General features: G+C 44.0%; 1 protein-coding gene and 1 long non-coding RNA gene across 2 annotated transcripts in view; one reads left to right on the top strand and one right to left on the bottom strand.

The window, feature by feature from the left end:
• Positions 1 to 18,857, top strand: part of SERGEF (secretion regulating guanine nucleotide exchange factor) — a 235,063-nt gene that overhangs the window by 133,555 nt on the left and 82,651 nt on the right. Inside the window, 1 exon segment of the mRNA XM_042904399.1 lies at positions 11,055 to 11,091. Within this exon segment, the coding sequence (XP_042760333.1) occupies positions 11,055 to 11,091 (37 nt within the window).
• On the bottom strand, positions 196 to 5,854 carry LOC122199386. The gene is made up of 3 exons (XR_006193493.1): positions 5,414 to 5,854; positions 2,226 to 2,353; positions 196 to 255 (listed from the first exon to the last, which is right to left on the bottom strand). It is a non-coding gene; the product is annotated as an uncharacterized LOC122199386 (long non-coding RNA).

Here is an 18,857-nt window from a genome sequence, read left to right as displayed (position 1 = left end):
AGGTATCACTCAGAGGCTTTTCCTCAGGCCTTGTGGGAATATACCTGTCTTGTTTTGGGAGTCATTCTGTTTATCCACTGACTCAAATTCTCAACATCTAAAGGATAATCTAGTTTCTGAATTCAATGGTTATTTACAGGGCTCCAAGCATTCAGGAGACTCTGATAAGGAGCTTAGAAAATTCAAGAATAAATCCACCGTCATTCATCTAGCATTTTCCGAGTACCTGCTCTGTGCTGGACTCTGAGGCAAGGGCTGTGGGAGAGAGGTACACGGATGAGTGACTTCAGCAAGCATGTGTTTAGGACCTACTATGTGCTCACTGTGTGAGCCAGTGAGGAAAGAGATCAATGAGACACAGTCCTCATGTTTAAGAAAGTTATAATCTATATAATCTGGGAAGAGACATACATGTGAACCACTTAATAATAGGAAGAATAAATGCTATTTCTTTAGCAGAGCTATAACTGCTCCCTTCTGATGTGGCCTAGCCACTGACTAGCTATATGTTTTTAGTCAAAATATTTAACCACTCTGTTCCTCAGGTAATCTATCAAATGAAGGTATAATGAGTTAACTCACATAAAGTGCCTAGAATGGGATTTAGTCGTCAGTAAATGTTAGCAATCCTTCTAGTTCTCCTTTTCTCCTCCCTCCCTCCTTCCCAAGGATGAATGGTAAAGGTTCCCTGCCCCGAGGGGACAGCATGAGCCAGGCATGATGAGATAGTGGGATGCTGTGCATGGGGTCTGATGAGGCTGGCATACAAGTGTTTGTGGATGATTCTACTGGGGAGAGAGGCTGGAGAACCCCACTAGGTCCAAACCATGGAGGATCTTCAGTACTAGACAAAGGAATTTGGACGTGGGCAATGGAGAGCAAAATAGTCCATGTGTGCTTCAGGAAGAGCATTTTGGCAGAGTAAGGAGAGATTGGGGAGGGTAGGGGGCACCAAGGAAGCTGCTGCAGCATTTCAGGCAAGAGCTAAGACCCAGACCATTTCTCTGACTCTTTCAGTGTGACAGAGGCTGAGGAAGAGACTTAATTCTCTTTCTGTGTGCCTGTGGGTTTCTTTCTGAAGGAACATTGGTTTGAGTGACAGTTTATCCCATGTGTGCATATGTGTCCTCTGTCTCTTTCTTCTGTGAAGATTTAACATTAATGGAATACTATTATCTAATGTACAGAGTGTCTTCCTAGTTCTCCAGTTGTCCCAGTGATGTCTTTGATGGCAATTTTTTACTTTAATCCAGGGCCCAACCCCGGATCATATATTGCATTTAGTTGTCCTATCTTTTTGCTTCCTTTAATCTGAGATAGCTTGTCTTTATCTTTTATGGCATTGATATTTTTTAAGAGTATAGGACAGTTGTTTTGTGTAATGGCTCTGTTTGTTTTTTTCTGATTTTTCCTCATGATTGGATTTCACATAGGCACTTTGGGCAGGAATGCTAAATAAGTGATGTGTCTTTAATGCATTGCACAAAGAGACACCTGATGTCAGTTTATCCCATTATTAGCGATGCTGACTTAGATCGCTTGGGTAAGGTGGCGTCCGCCTCATTTCTCTGCTACAAAGTTACCACTTCTCCCTTGTTAATTAAGAAGTAGTCTGTGAAGAGATACTTGGAAACTATGTAAATATTCCATTCCTCTTCAGATTTTTGCCCTGTAATTTTAACATCCATTCATGATTCTTGCCTGAATTAACTATTACTATTGCAAAATTATTTTCTTTCCCAATTATTCCTTTTATGTGTACTACTTTTGACATTGTACTCGAAGGAAGAGCTTTCCCTGCTCCATATTTATTTATTATTCAGGAAGTACTTATGAATTTTTATTTTGTTCAGTGAGTTATAATCTACTACTGTCATTATTCATTCTGATATTCAAATTCTCCCTGGTTTAGCCAGTGGAAAACCCTTCAGGAAAACCTGGCTTCTAGTATCCTTTTGACATTTCCCTGTCATTTTTTGATCACTTCCTTACTTCCTGGCACAAATAGATGTGCCAGGCTCAAATTGTTCTTTCCCTGTCCCAATCCTGGAAACAGCCACTTCTCCAGGAGTTCTGATTCTTTTTAGTCAAATAGTATTTAAAAGCCAAGATTGGTGTACCAAGTGAACTCACTGCTGCTGAGATGTCATTGCTTCTAGGAAATTTCATATCGGTTGAACTCAATGTGTGTGCGTGTATATAAAACTGTGAGTTCATACTGATACCTTTCATTTGAATCCGATGTCCACAGGGCTTCTCTTTGCTATGTTTTATTCCGTATTTGTATTTCCTTTATCTACAGTGAAAACTCTGGTTCCCAGCGACATTAACATATTTTCTCAGTAGCATGGTCCTACAATACATCCAAAATGCTTTCAGAATTGATACATGTGTTCTACTATATATATATATATAAAAAGAATCTACTAAGTAAAGTTAAAGATCTTTTTTTTTTTTTTTTTTTTTTTTTTTTTGTTAAAGATCTTTTTTACAGCTCTTTTTGTTTTTAAATAGAAGTTATTTAAAGAACTTTAAAAGTTACTAGGATTGGTTACTTTTTCCCTCTTGAGAACAGTTATATTACTCATTTGAAATAAGTTTTGCCTAGAGTCATACACTATTTATTCTTCTCTGTCTGGTTGCTTTTGTTCACCATTATTCTTGAAGATTTATCCATGTTGTAAATAGTAGTTTTTCCCCCATCGTTACAGAGTATTCTGAGTATACCACACTATCCATTCACTGAGGATGAATATTTGGTTAATTTTATGTTTTTTATTTATTATGAATAAAACTGCTATGAATGTTCTTATGTTTGTCTTTGGATGGAAGGACGTAATCGTTTGGGGTACGTGGGTGTCCTGGCATCTGAATCTGTATATCTGTCTTTATATCTGTATGTCTAGCTTCTTGGGGACGATTGTTTTCCCCATTCTAAGGGAATTCCTTTCTCCTCTAAGTTGCCCAGTGGATACCAGGTGTTCCTGCTTCCTGTGGCGACACCTAACAAAGTTACCACTTGGTAGATAATGCCAAGTCGTTTTTCAAAGCAGTCGTTGAATTTATGTTCCTATGAGCAGTGTAAGCGATTTCCAGTTGTTAGACATCCTCACCAGCACTTGGAATTGGCAGTCTTTTTAAATTTCAGCCTGTCTTGGCTACTAGGGCAAGGGTTAAATTGTTTTTGAGGAACACACTACAGGATGTTTGGCCTGAATCTATTAATGACCTGTATTTGAGGTTGGTTGTTCAGCTCACGTGGTTTCATGCTGTTCTCAAGGGTTTAAGTAGCTTAGTGGCGTGTCTTTTCTGAAATCTAGATGCATTGTTGTGTTAGGTGTTCTCAGTTTGTAAGGATCAGAGGTACTCCTAGGTTACTGTAATATTGTAAGGATGGATATAAGTGGAGAAAACAGGTAAAGCAAATATCTCGTAAAAGAACAATTCGAAGGTCATTTAGAACATAACCCAGCTCAGAAACCTAGACCTTCTTGTGCCGTCAGCAGTAGGATCAAGAAATCCATTCTAGTGACTTTTAGCTGCTCTTCTCTACTTTGATTGTTCCTGCTGTTCTGACTCTTCTGCCTATAACCGCTCCTTATATTAACGCCTCTTGTGTCTATTTCTTCCAGCTACTGCTCCAGCTACCAATCGGAGGACTCAGTCCCTACAAGCCCTTTCAGGCAGAATTTTCTCATTAGGCCACTTCGTAGGCTATGGCCCATCTATGCATTAACCTACTTTCAGACAGGTATCCATCTGTCGTCCATCCATACCAGTCAGGTGTGGCCACAGGAAGCAGGAGCATCTTGTATCAACATGGCAACTTAGAGGAGAAGGGAATTCCCTTGGAATGGGGAAAACAAGCATTCTTAGGGTGTGCTAGTTTAATTGTGTATATTATTTTCTAATTACTGTGTATATTGTATTCTAATTCAGCAGACATTTCTTAAGCCCTCTCCTTTCCTGCCAATAGAATAACTCTGTTGAAAAAGGAAATGAACTGTTATTCATTGTGAACTTATGCCGGTTCCTAATACTTATAGTTTCTTTTTATATGTTCCCAAGTTATATATCTTTATATATTGTGGACACATATCTGCAGAACAGAGTTCGGCTCAAAGCAAATTTTATTCTGTAGACAGGGGAGCATGAAAGAATTTGGGGATGTATGAGATCTATTTGGTTGTTACTATCCCATTTTAAAGATGAGGGAACGGAAATCCAGAGTGGCAAAGAGATTTGCCCAAGGCCACACAACCGGGAAGTGGCAGGAACCACTTCTGATTCCATAACTAGAGCTCTTTCTCCTATTCTACACTGACTGGGAACATATGCCCCACCCCCGGTGCCCAAATTATTAATAGTAGAAAGGAGATTTGACAAAAGTCAACTTCAGCCAAGGCAAATGGGAGGATTCAAGAGAAGGTCTGGGAGGCTTCCTCAAGGCTGTGGGTTTGGAAGTGAGTCTTGTAAGGCTTGGTCAGGTTTATAATAGTGTAGACAAGGGAGAATGGTGCAAGTAAAGGCCCAGAAGTGGGGAAACAGATTTTCTAGGAACAGAGGAGCTACCTGTATTGCTGGGTTAGCGGGTTTATATATAGCAAACGAGAAAGAAATCAGGTATGGTAGGAAGTTAGGAGGCTTTGAGACTATGGCAACTTCCAAATTTAAAAAAAATCAGATCATGACATGACAAAGAGAAGAAAGCTTGAAGTCATAAAAGAGTCTTAAAAGAGTCCAGGCTGTAGTGAAAAGGATTGAAGAAGGTGGAGCGGCTGGAGATCAAGATAGAGATTTGAGAGTCTTTGAGAAGGCAGAACTAATAGGATGGAGACAGTAGGAGATAAAGAGAGCGTTGCTACTTGAGAGTTTGAGCCTTAGTGATGGGGTTCGTCTGGTGCCAGTATCAGAAGAGAGGCAGTATGTATTATGGTGAAGCTCACAGGCTTTGGATCAAGGCTGACTTGGGTGTATACCCCCTCCCCACCCCCCCGCCCCCCCGACTTGGGACCAGTGATTTAACTCCTCTGAGTAAGTTTGCTGATCTGTTGTTGAGTAGGGACACAGATTCCCACTTCCCAGAGTAGCTGTGAGGTTGTGAGGCTATGCAGGTAGAGTGAAATTCTGTGATGCCACATGCCTGGCATCCAGACACCTAACAAATTTTTGCTTTTCTCCCCAACGCAACCTCTGTTTGAGGAAGTAGTAGAACCTACTTGAAGCCTCTTCTTATGTGTAATCTGCACTTTGAAAAAAAGGAATTGGCTTTGGAGGGAAAATGGGTTCTTTGGGAACCCAATCAATGGGACTTTGAGTTGGACAGATAGAGCCTCTTATTTTTTGGCCTCCTTTGACATCTAGACTTAAGTTAAAAAAAAAGACGAAGCCCTCACAAAGGAGCCAGAAGTACCTTTGCAAGGCTAGGTCCTTCCAAAAACAAGCAACTGTGCTGCCTCTCTGCTGCCACGATGACCTCCATTTGGGGCTATTTCTGAGCCGAGGGGTAAAAATCCATTGGCTGACAGGACTGCAGTTTGCGTGTAAAACACGCCCAGCCTCCCAGCCTGCTTTTTTTAACAGGTTTGGAAATTCCGGTTGTCTCCTCAGAATTCCACACACGACAACTGGGTTTGGGCGGCGTTGTAGCAAAGGCTGCACCGAGGTGCCCATTCCCTTCCGTTAACCCCCGCCGTGGGGAGGCTGCCTTTCTGGAGCTGCTCCCAACACGCTTCTCTGGGCCATGGTGCCTGCCAAAGACTCTCCCCGAGGCGCAGAGCCCAGGCTTCGAATCCCTCCTCCGAGTCCTTGGCAATGGCCCGCCTCCGCGCAACTGCCTCGTTGCCATAGCATCCGAGGGGCGCCCGGACCCATTGGCACGGGGCGGGAACCAATCAGAAGGCCCCGCAGGCTGCTGTGCTCCTGGATGGTCCCTGGGCTGCCACCAACTGCTCCTAGGGTGGAGCAGGAGGGTGGCTCCTGGCCAGTGGTGCGGAACTGGCCTAGATCCCACATACTCTTCTTGGGATCTTAGTGCTGTTTACCCTGAGCCCTGGTCACACCCCATCTCCCCGCCCTGATATCCTCCTGTTCAGAATTGAACTATCTGGTGGGGTTACCCGCAAGGTGATGGTTTCCACAGGGAGGGCAGGAGCAAAGCTTTGTTGCCACTGTACAGCCGTTTCCTCCAAGAGAAAACTCTGGAGCAGCTTCTTGATTGGTCCAGGGGTGGGCCTTCCTAGCCCCAGGAGGATGTTGTCTGGGCCTTGAAAGTCTAGGGCTGTCCCAGTTTAAGATCCCTTGCTAACTGGCATATGATTGCCAGCTATAAGGAACTGGAACTGGGTGGGCGGTTTATTTACATCCTGTTTGCCAACAGGAAGGTTAAAACGGTTGGGAAGACAGAAAAGTGGAATCTGAAAGATCATAGAATCCTGCACCTTCCCTAGTAGTAAGATACTGGGCAAGTTACTGTACTCTCTGAACCCCAGTCGCCTCACTTGTAAAACGGTTGTAACAAAAGAACCTATGTGCTAGGTTTGGTATAAGTTTAAATGAGATAATACAGGCCAAGCAGTCAGGTGCCTGGCCATAAGCACTCAGTAAGGGACAGTCACCTGTGTTTAGAAATGGTAGAACAGTACTGACCAGAGCTAGAGTACTTACATGTAGCATTTGGCAGATATTTTCACGTTAATCTAATTTGTGCTTATTCATTTAGTTATTCATTCATTTTAACTCATTAATACATTCAGCATATATTCTCCGGGCACCTACTCTCTGTATCATTCCAATTTTAGTATATGTGCTGCCGAAGCAAGCACATATTCTCTGGGCATCTACTACCAGTCACTTCATCCCTGTCCAACTGTATTTAGTGGGAGCCAGCCCCCAGGGGAGTAGAGACTTTCTTCCCAAGAACTGATGGAGTCTAGCCTGGCAGGAGGCTCTCTGGAGGATCTTGGCACCACGGGGAGGCAGTTGGGAGTTTGGAAATTGTTTTCTGCACTCCTGCCTCCTGTGGCTGAGGTGCCTGAACAGAGCAGACCCCTTTCACGCTTGAGCAGCACTGAGTCATGACAGGTTTCCACAGCCACTTTTGTTCCCCTCACCTGTGTGGAGGTGTGCCCCCTTTGCCTGAAGTCCCCGATCAGCAACCCGGAACCTACTCTCTCTGTAGCGGGACTCCATCTCCCGGGGCTGACCTCCTTTGCTGCTCTACTGCACTTTGCCATGCTGGAGTTCCTGAAACAATTCTACTCTACTCTTCATGCTCCTGTCACCTGTACACTGTGCTCCTGTAGTGCTGTTCCCTTCCTGCCTCACTGTGCATCTCAGTGCTTGTCTCCAGTTGGACCGGGGTGACCACACCCCTACTCATTTGTCTTGAGATCACCTAACTTCTCTGGGTCCCTCATCTTTTTACCCCTTTCCCCCTCCAGCTTCACGCCCTCTATACTTGGGCTGTGTGACAGAGACGTTACTGGGGAGGCACTCTGCTGGATGTCTGAGCAACAGAGGTGCTTAACACACACACACTTCATAAATAGACATCTCATATGTGATAAGGCCGTGATAAGTGCTGTGGGAGTAGGTAGGGTGGAGCAGCCTTGAGACTCAGGGAAGTCTTTACCAGGAGGTGATGTTTGGGCAGTCTTAAAGGATTTAGCTAGGTAGACAGTGGGAGAGAGGAGATTCAAGTCAAGGAAAAAAGCACTCGTAAAAGCCTGAAATTGCCTCATATTCTTAGAAAAAATGTACTGTAGTGTGAATGGGAAAAAAAAGGAATATGTTATTTGGGGTTGAGGGTTCATGAGTAGCAGAGAGAAGTGAGGCCAGAGAGCTAAACAGGGGACTACTCATTGTGGGCTTGCAAGCCACTGCTGGGAGCTTGTGAAGGGCTTTATATAGAGGCATGACATTCAGATTCATATGTAAGAAAGGTGAGACAAATGCCTGTGAGGCGATGGAGTGTCTCATTTGTCCTCCGGCAGTTTTGTGAGGCAGGCGGGTTGACGCTATTATCTACCTGTTACACCCTAGAACACTGAGGCCTGAGCAGTTAAACATCTTGCCAAAGGTCTCAGGGCCAAAAAGGAGAGGACCTAGGACTCACCTGGTTTCCTGGCTCTGAACCTCTTCCTCCTGGGCATGCTGCCATTGTTAACAGAGTCTTCTAGAAAGCTGCCTGCAGCTGGGTGGTTGGGTATATGCTGACAGGAGCAATATGAAGCAAATGGTCATTGATACAATCTTGTTGAAGGAGTATAGCACTGGGATTTTGTGGCCTGTGGTGTTCGGTCTCCTGACCTCTATGCCATTGCACGTACAGCAAGAAGCAGTGGGGAGCTTTGAGTTTCAAGCTCTACATTGCCTTGACAAAATCCATTCATCAGTGTCTCGCTCATTAATTCAGAGCAGCATCTGCTACCTGATACTGGCATTTGTCACTGGCTTGTTTCTGGAAGCCCCTGGTCCTCCAGGTTGGTCAGCTCTGCAGCCCGCAGCCCCAGGGTGAGCCCTGGCAGTCAGAGGCAGCCCCTTTCTCTGTATGCATTTTGTAAAATGAAATAGCTTTATTTTTTTAAAACAAAAGTAACATTTAGCAGTACAGAACATAAGCTTGGAGACCAGGCAGTCCTGGGTTTTAGTTCTGCCACTGCCACCTAGCTAGCTATGAAAGTTATTTAATGTGTATGGGCCTCAGTGTTCTTGTCTCTAAAATAAGCACAGTCAAGCTTCCCTGAAGGGACTGTTGTGATGATTAAGATAAGGTTACATTTGCAGAGTGCCTTGGCATGATGCTTGGCTTTTTAAAAAAAAAATTTTTTTTAATGTTTTTATTTATTTTTGAGACAGAGAGAGACAGAGCATAAGCAGGGGAGGGGCAGAGAGAGAGGGAGACACAGAATCCGAAGCAGGCTCCAGGCTCTGAGCTGTCAGCACAGAGCCTGACGCGGGGCTCGAACTCACGAACTGTGAGATCATGACCTGAGCTGAAGTCGGACGCTTAACCGACTGAGCCACCCAGGCACCCCAGGTGCTTGGCTTTTGTATATCCTCTGTATATGGTGACTTTAATTCCTGCACTTGTTGCTCCCCCCACCGCGACTACTACCATCACAGTTCAAGACTATTTGAGAAACAGAGAATAGGAGTAACTGTCTTATAATCCTACCATCACAATGCAGCTACCATTATTATTTAGTTATTATGTCCTTTAAATCCTTTTCCCCCACAACTTCAGAAGATACCAGATTTTATAACATATTTATTTTATAGCCATATTTATTTATTATTTTCACCTCCGTAGTAGGAGCTGCATTATGTTTATTTTCTATATTTTTAATCATTGTTTTCTGATTATAAGATTACCGTATAAAATTCAGACAGCGTAGAAAAAGCAAAAGGAAAAACCATCCTTACAGTGCATACCTCATTCCTAGCCCTGAGGCTATCACTGTTAACTTTTGATGTAGTTTCTTTCGGTCTTTCACTCACATTTTATTGTAGAGTTGAGACACAATTTTTGTGTAATTTTGTGTAATTTTTCAGTTCATAGGATATCATGAGCATGTTTCTTTACTGTAAGCATTATTTTTCAAAGCTGCATAGTAGTCCATCAGAGGGCTCCACCATAATTTACATAAGCATTCCCCTATTGTTAGACACGTAAGTTTTTCCCAATTCTTCAATCTAAGCAGCTTCCTATGGCAGAACCTAGGCACCCAGCCTCAGTGTAACCAGAAAGCACATAATGAACTTGTGCTGTATGTATGGTCCTGGGCGACACATGGTGGAACCCCTCAGCTGGACACTGAGCCTGCCCCCAAGGGGGCTCAGAGACTAGACACCTGGAAATACTGGGACGAAATATGCAGGTGGTTCTTTGCCAGATACTATCAGGGAGTCCACGTAAGAGCGGGTATCTCTGTTTCCTGTGGAAGCTGTGATCTGGAACACACAGCTTTTACAAAGACAAAAGTCTCAGAAACTTTGCTGACCTTTCTCACCTACCAGTGTGTTATTAGGCCTCCAACGCTCAAATGCCTTTTCATCCTGTTACCTTGACTGTCAGGGGCCTGTGCTAATGACCTTTGAATATCACTTCCAAGTGGTTTTCACTGGGAAGGGGTGAGAAGCTACAGCATCAAGAAAGGAACTTGCCTGAAGCTCCGAAGAATCAGAGATGCTCTAGTCCTTGTTTCGATGCACACTTGCTCTGGCACCCACGGCAAATTGTTTCCTCTTCCCAAGCCTGTGTTTTCTCCTTGCAACATAGAGAGATTGGACTAGATGATCTCCAGGGCCCTTCCAGCATTGACATTCCATGGGGACCTGAAGCCTTCCTCTTGCTAGGAACTGAAGTGAGCATCCTGATAAAGGTCACAGGATCCTTCTCCGGAGTCCAGAGTTTCTTTTAATTAGTACCTGGGGAACCACTTATGCTTTTATATTCCCGCTTACTTCCTTCTGGTAGCAGTTGGGACATGTGGAGACTGAAAGGCAAGAAGCGCTGCTCACTTGGTGAAAACACTAGATTCTGAACCCCAAATGATTCTTTGTTCTTTTATGTATTGGGTATGTTTTCTTTTATGTGCTTGGTTTTTGCATTCACTCTCTCATTTGGCAGATATTAACTGAGTCCCAGACCCAGACAGTTAACCGAGACTCAGCCCTGTTCTCAAAATGCATGCAGTCTAGCGAAGAGACAGAAAAAAATGTAAAAGGCAACAAGAGAATTGCTACAGTGGGGTACATACAAGTTGCATAAGGAAAGGAGTGTTGAGTCGGCCTAGAAGCAAAGGAGTCTCAGTGGACACGTTGAGACTTTAAAGGATGAGTGGAAGTTTTCTAGGTAGACAGTCGAGGAGAGGGCATTCCAGACAGAAGAACCACACGTGCACAGGCCAGGAGGTATGAGAGTACATGTCGTGTTCTTTGTGGGGCTAGGGGGTGAAAGGGACAAATAGCAGATGAGAAGAAGTCGAACATCTTTCCTTGAACAAGGAATTTTCTTTCTCTAATATAACTTATTTTTTTTCTTTTTACAGGTCTCTTGTGGCTCAGAGCATAATCTGGCAGTGATTGGTAAGTAATGAGTAGCCTGCTAACTGTGATCTGAAAGTCCTGTGGCAGAGTTAGAGAAGATTTTCAGTTAACCCAAGGCCAGGGTGTGTGTGTGTGTGTGCACGTATGTTGGGGGACATGCTGGGAAATGGAAGTCTTTGGTTGACCAAGGCTTTACTAGAAGCCCCTTTTCTTTTCTTTTTAAAAATGTTTACTTCTTTTGAGAGAGAGAGAGAGAGAGAATGAGTGGGGGAGAAGGAGAGAGGGAATCCCAAGCAGACTCTGTGCTGTTAGCACAGAGCCTGACATGGGGCTAGAAGCCCCTTTTCTAAAAATTTCTATCCATATCATTGAGCGTCTTTTTAAGGTACCTGAGCTGGCTCCCCTCCCCCAGGGAGTGGCATTTGAGGATATTAAAGATTTTATACACTATGAGGACAGCATGTGTAGAAAGCCAGACATGAAAGAGGAAGAAGATTGGGCTGCTCTTGTTTCTTTGAATAAATCCCTTACTCCAAGTTCTTTCCTCTTTCTTTGGAGATATAGGGCTCTGCTCACTGCCCTAACTGCCTTGTATTTTGTGGCACTCAGGTACTCCCAGATGAAGCCAAGCTTCTGATTAATTGAGGTTTCCTCTTAATTGACTCTGGATAACCAGGGTTCACTGTTTTCATAATTAGGCCTATGAGTAATTCCTTTAAGAAGCTTTCTCATTACTTCTATAGGTAGACTAGTCTCATCTCACAGAGCGTTAAAGAGACACCAGTGTGGGGCCTGACTGTCTGAGTTCAATACAGGCTTCCACTTCCTAGCCGTGTGAACTTGGACAAGGCACTTAACCCCTCTGTGGGAGGACAGTAGCGCGTACCTCCTAGGGTTTGTTGTGAGGGTTCCAGGAGTCAATATATATAAAGCACATAGAATGGCGCTTGGCTCCTAGTGAGGGTTTTAGCAGTGTTCACTGTTATTATCTGATATTTTTTGTAATTGCCCTCCTCTGGGCTCTAGCTCTCCATCTGTAAAATGGAGGGGTTAAAACAGAAAATCAAGGTTCCCTCCTGCTCTGATATTTTCGGATCCTATTACAAACCCATCACTGCTAGCCTTCTGTTGGTGATTTCTGTTTCTGGCTACTTCTCTCCCAGCCTCTGACTCGGCTTCTGAAGGGCAAGGCCCCTGCATTTTCCTTTTGTTTTCTGCCTGTTTGCAGTACCCAGAGCAGTGCCTGGTACCCGGCAGAGACTCGGGCTCTGTTTTCTGAATTGAGCTGAGACTGGCTCAGCCGCCTGCAGTGGCAGCAGTTTGAAGCACTACTTTGTAGGCCCAAACGTGATGTGCAAGGAGGCAGAACCAAGGACAGCTGAGGAGGTAGGCTGCCAGCCAGCAGAGGGGGGTGGGGAGTAAACTGGGCTGGAGTCAGAGAAGGAGCGAGAAAATGTAACAGCAAACCTGCATGCTTCGCAGCAGCACCACATACTCTATTCCGGAACTGCTCCAGCCTGGGTGTAATTAAGACAAGCTACTCGGAGAATCAGAGGTGGTGCCTAGGATGCTGCTGCTGCTGCTGTTGTCACTGCACTGGGGGAGACGTTGGCTCCCTCTGGGACCAGCACAAACAAGAAGATTGTAGGGAATCTAACTATGAGAAAGAACACAATCCAGATGAAGGCGGGGCCAGAGCTCGCAGGGCGGCAGGCTGAGCTGAGAGAGGCAGCCTGGGTTGTAGAAAGAGCATAGACTCTGCGGGCAGAGAGCCTTGCTTCACACTGGTTGCATCTCTTTGTGAGCCCCCATTTCCCCCCCTCATCTGCGTAATGGGAATAATTCCCATTTTGCAGGATTGCTGTGGGGATTGGTGTATGTGAGGTACCTGGTCTATAGTGGGTATGAGAGAAATGTGTATGTGTGGATAATTCTGTTTGTTTCTCATTTCTCTTGGTCCGGGTGGGGAGAGGGGAGAATGGCTTGTTAGTGTAACCGTGCTAGTGAAGTAATTGTTACTTGGGAGAGAGGAATGATAACATTCTGGAAAGGTGTCCGGCGTTACCCAGGTGAGGAGAACATCAGAGGCAGCGGAGAGCAGGTGTGCCGGTGAGCTCTTGGGGGGTAAACCTGTATTTTTCTGTTTTGTCCTCAGTGCCCTGGTCCTGGCTCACAGTCTGTTAAATGAACGGTTGCAGAATCAGAAAAGGTGGGCCCAGTCACAGGGCTCTGGGCATATTTACCTGCCTGTGTGTGAGCTGGGAGCAGAGGCTCCCCACCACTGGAAGAATGGGGCCCTCCATGGGTGCCCTGCAGGGCTCAGGCTGTGCTGTAGGAAGTGACAAGAAGTGCCTGTTAGCCTTGGCAGAAGGCCAGAAAAGAGGGAGACAAGCTGGAGGAGGAGAGTTCCTATGGGCTTAAAGCCTGGTTCTCACAGCCAGCTCCTCCCCTCGGCCCTTCTGCCATTGCCGACTTCAGATGGATTTCTCTGCCTTCAGTCTCATTCCCCGAGATCTGGGCTCTCTGCGCCTGGTGCTAAGTCTCCCATGTGATAGGCACAAAACAGTTATAGAATAGACTGGAACAGAGTATAAGGAAGCCAAACTTGCCCCAAGTGTAGAAACAGCTTTGATGTGTAGTGAATGTGCAATAGACAGACCAGAAGGGGAGGTGAAATAGAGCCTGATGGAAGGACATGACTCAGGATCTGCTCTTAGAATGGACACTCCACAAAGTATATTTGTTGTACCCATTTTATACAGGATAAACAGGTTGTCCAGGGACAAGTAGCAATAAACAGTAAAGCTGTCTGCTTGTCTTCCAAGACTGCTCTTTTGACTCTCATATCCTAGGACCTGATGCATTATGAGTGGTGGTTAAGAAGAGCACAGACACCAGGGCCAGATTGCTTGGACTCAAATTCTGGCTCCTACACCTATGAGCCAGGTAACCTTCTCTAAGTGGCTTAACCCCTCGGTGCCTTGATCGCCTCATTTGATATGCCTTGATGTGCCTTGATCGCCTCATATAATATTATTGGCCTCATAGTTGTTATGTAGAGTGCTAACAGTGCCTGGCACAAAAGTAGAAGCTCAGTAAATGTGAGCTGGTATTATTACCATAATCATTGTCATCGTCATATATTAAGACTTCAAGGAAGGAAGTAATTGTAAGATGGGTATAAGGAGGCCTGAGGCTCAGGATGGGAACCTCAAAAGCTAGAGAGGGAAGCATCTTCCTCACCCTTCAGGGACCAATGCAGGATCTCACCATAGCTGCAGAAGGGATTTGTAAATTGGAGCCTGGGGACCCCAATCTGGGGGATCTGGAAATCCCAACAGCCCTAGAAACAGTGCTAGCCCAGATTTGTTCCAGATCAGGATTCTGCTGTCTGCTGCCCCAGACGGGGATTCAGAACCTGCCATGTTCCAGCCTGAAGCAAACCCCGCAGCAGCCACATTTCCGCTTTCTTAGGGAATCAAAATAATTCCACTCTGCTACTTCACTTGCTTCCAGGTTTCTTTTTCCCCCTTCTTCTGCAGTTTGGTCTGGTTCTTTCCTTTGTTTTCCAATGAGGCTTCTCTTGACATATTCTCGGTTTGCCACCAGGTATCACCATGGCTAGACAGGATGGTGAAGTGGTGTGAGTTCCTGCTTTAGAAAAAGAAAGCCAGGGATCGAGAATCTCAGGTGACAATCAGGAAAGAGAGAGCTGAGGCCATTGGCCACAGCTGGCGTGGCCACTTCTAACCGTGTGCCTTGCCCAGTCAGTCCACCTCAGTGAGTCTGATTCCTCAGCTGTAAAATCTACCTACCCCTAAAATTGTTCTTCCAAATGGCACAGGTACGTCAGGTGGCTGCTTAGTGCCTGCCACATAACAGGTGCTCAGCAGGTGCTCGCTCGTTTGGCAGGTTCACTAGTCCTTCCTTCCTTCCCACCTAGGATTTCCCTCCATATCTGACAGAGCTGGCTGGCTGGCTCCCATTCGTGGGCATAGACTGAGGTCAGCAGGAGTGACATGAGGGCATTTGACCACCACTTGCCCAGAAAGATCCCTGCCTACCAGAGGCTGGCTCCCAGGCCAGCTGTGTCTTTGGGGCCCTCACCTCTATGTCTGGCTGAATTGGCTCCAGCTGTTTTGCTTCCCCTCGGAGCAGCTTATTTTGGCTTGAATGGGCAATTTGTTTGCCTTCTCTCCTGATGTGCAGTTGTTCAGCCTTCCCTTCCTGCAGAGAAAAAAGAGCTGACTGCATTTCCTCTCTCCCCGCTCCACACAGACCTTTGGAAAACATTTTTTTTATTATTGGTGGCCTTCTCCTGGAGCATTCAGGCCTGCCAGACAGGCATTGTTAAAGGGTTAGATATTTGGCAGGGAAGTGTTGTGTGTCCTCCTCCTCCTCCTCCTCCTCCTCCTCCTCCTCCTCCTCCTCCTCCTCCAAGCAAAGCCAGATCTTCTACCAAATTGGAGCTATAATCTATGTAAGGATCTTTTATTCTCTTCATTTCACTGATAATTTCCAATTATTGAACCTTTGTATCTTTGTAATATGTGTGGCACAGTGTCTGACCTTGGCTTGAAACCCATCAAACAGGGTCGTGTAAGAATTTAATAGTGAGAACTAAATCTTTTTTGACACTAGCTCTTCCTCTGAGAGGCAATACTTCCAAGCCCGAGGGCATTGCAGAGACCTTAGAGGCAAGTAAAAGCCTGTATGGTCCTATGCACAGTGTGATTGGCAAAGCAGAAGTGCTTTATATTATCTCATTTAATCCTAATACCAAATGGATGAGTTGGCACTACTGTTAACCCCATTTTCTAGATGCGGGAAGGGAAGCGTAGGCTGAGCAGTTTGTTGGGAGGAATCTGCATGTCAGGTCTTTAACCAGGGCTTCTAACTTCAGAGCCTGTGGTCCACTACCCGAAGCTGCTTTCCTGCAGACCAGTGACAGTCCAGCCTATTTTTAAGGCCACCAGATAAGATGATGTCATCTCTTCATTTCAGTATTTAGTTCCCCTTCATGTTAGCAGTAACTTCTTCTGTCTTCCAGACTAAATGTCTTCTTCAGGGGCGCCTGGGTGGCTTGGTCGGTTAAGCGTCCGACTTCGGCTCAGGTCATGATCTCACGGTCCGTGGGTTCGAGCCCCGCGTCGGGCTCTGTGCTGACAGTTCAGAGCCTGGAGCCTGTTTCAGATTCTATGTCTCCCTCTCTCTGTGACCCTTTCCCGTTCATGCTCTGTCTCTCTCTGTCTCAAAAATAATAAACGTTAAAAAAAAATTTAAATGTCTTCTTCAGATCCAGCAGTTCTCCGTATAAGAACCAGAGAGAATTGTGAAGTTGATGACATTGTTTTGGAAAACCGCCCCTTTTAGGATTCTTCCCCTTCTCATTGTCCCTTACCTCTTAAAAAAATTACTTCACTTATTTAATTTTTGAATAATTAATACATGTACATGATTCAAACTTAAAAGGTATAAAAAGATTTAAAATGAAAAACTTCCCTCCTACCCTGTCCCCCATTTGTCCAACACCCCAAAATCCTTCTACCACATGTGCAGTTAATGCCTATTATTAGTTTCTTCTGTATTTTTCTGGTTTCTTTTTGAATATATTAAGTAAATGCTAAGATATCTTTTTATCTCCCCTTTTACATAAACGGCAGTATATTATACACACTTATTAGTGTCTTATTTTTAATTTCAACAGTTTATCCAGGAAGTCTACATATCAGTGTAAAGCCTTCCTACTTTGTTATTACAGGTACATAATATTCCAGTATACCTATGCACCATGATTTGTTCAACCCTTGCCCTATTGATGGGCATGTAGATCATCTCCAGTCTTTTTGCTATTCTAAGTAATAATGTAGTGAATAACCTTGTGTGTGTGTGTGTGTGTATATATATATATATATATATATATATATATATATATATATATTATTTCATATGTGAGATGTTGAAGTATAAATATAGATTATTGTATCAAAGAGTAAGTATATCTATTTTGCAAGATAGGAACTACCTTCATAGGAATTATACCATTTTTCACTCCCACTAGCACTATATGAGTACCTGTTTCTACAGCCCCCCTAATAGTATGTTAAGAAACTTCGGGATTGGGGTACCTGGGTAACTCAGTCAGTTAAGCCGACTTTTGACTTCAGCTCAGGTCATGGTCTCATGGTTCCTGAGATCAAACCCAATGTTGGGCTCTCCGCTGACAGTGTGGAGCCTGCTTGGGATTCTCTCTCTCTCCCTCTTTCTCTGCCCCTCCCCTGCTTACGCTCACCCCCTCCCCAAAATAAATAAACATTAAAAAAAAAAAAAAGAAAGAAACGTCAGGATTTTTGCCAATCTGATAAGTGAAAAACTACTGAAGGTGGTTTTTGTCTTTTTTTACTTTTTAAATTGAAGTACAGTAAAGTGTACATATCTTAAAGTTTCAGTTTGGTGAGTTTTTCATATGTGTATACCTAGGAAACCACCACCCAGTACAAAATACAGAACATTTCCAGCACCCCAGAAAGTATCCCTTCTCAGTCAATACCCCACCCCGAGAGTTAACTACTATTACAACTTCTGACTCTAGAAATGAGTTTTGCCTGTGGTTGAACTTCATATTAATGGTGTTATGCACTGTGTACTCTTTTGTGTCCAGCCTCTTTGCCCAACACATTGCGTCTTCTATCTTGTCATTCTTTTTTATTGGTAATAGTCCACTGTATGAATACACCACAACTTGATCCATTTAACTGTTGAAGATTTGGGTTGCTTCCAGTTTGAGGATTGTGAATAAGGCTGCAATGAACATTCTTACACACATCTTTTGGTGAACATGCACATTGATTTCTCTTGAGTACAAAACTGAGAGTAGGATTTTTGGATCCTATCCTTAGCATTAGTAGATAACTTCTCAACAGTTTTCCATGGTAGTAGTGCCCATTATATATTGCCCATCAGTAACATAGGGGAGTTCCAACTGCCATCTCCTTGCCAGGTATTTTCAGTCTTATTGATTTAGGCCATTCTGCTAAGTGTGTAGTGTGGAGCCTCACTGTCATTATAATTTGCATTTCTCTGATAACCATTGATGCGTAGCACCATTTCATATGCTTATAGGCCATTTGGGTAGCTTCTTTTGTTAAGTGCAAAAACTTAAGTGTAAACACTTTAAAGTGGATTTTGCCTATGTTTTTCTTACTGATTTGTAGGCATCCTTTGTCTTTCAGATTCAAGACCTTTGTTGAGATATATATATATATATGTATATATATATGTATATATATATGTATATATATACATATATATATGTATATATATATATATATATATGTATGTATATATATATATATATATATATATATATATATATATATACATATATATATTGCGAACATCTTTTCCCAGTCAGTGGCTTGCTCTTTTGCTTTCTTAATGGTGTCTTTTGATGCATAGATATCCTTAATTGTAATGAAGTCCAGCTTATCAGTCTTTTGTTTAGTGGTTTGAGGTATTTTTGGGGAGTCTGGGTGGCTCAGTCAATTAAGTGACCGACTTCGGCTCAGGTCATGATCTCGTGGCTTGTGAGTTCGAGCCCCGCATTGGGCTCTGGGCTGACAGCTCAGAGCCTGGAGCCTGCTTCAGATTCTGTGTCTCCCTCTCTCCCCCTCCCCCACTCATGCTCTATCCATCTGTCTGTCTGTCTCTCTCTCTCAAAAATAAATAAACATTAAAAAAATTAAAATGTTTTTGTCTACTCCAAGGTCATGAAATGAAAATATTCTCTGTCTGTTCATCTTGAA

This window comes from Panthera leo, chromosome D1, assembly GCF_018350215.1.
Source record: "Panthera leo isolate Ple1 chromosome D1, P.leo_Ple1_pat1.1, whole genome shotgun sequence".
Taxonomy (NCBI): domain Eukaryota; kingdom Metazoa; phylum Chordata; class Mammalia; order Carnivora; family Felidae; genus Panthera; species Panthera leo.
Note: the sequence above shows the minus strand (reverse complement) of the source record. Positions and strands in the feature narration are given on the sequence as shown.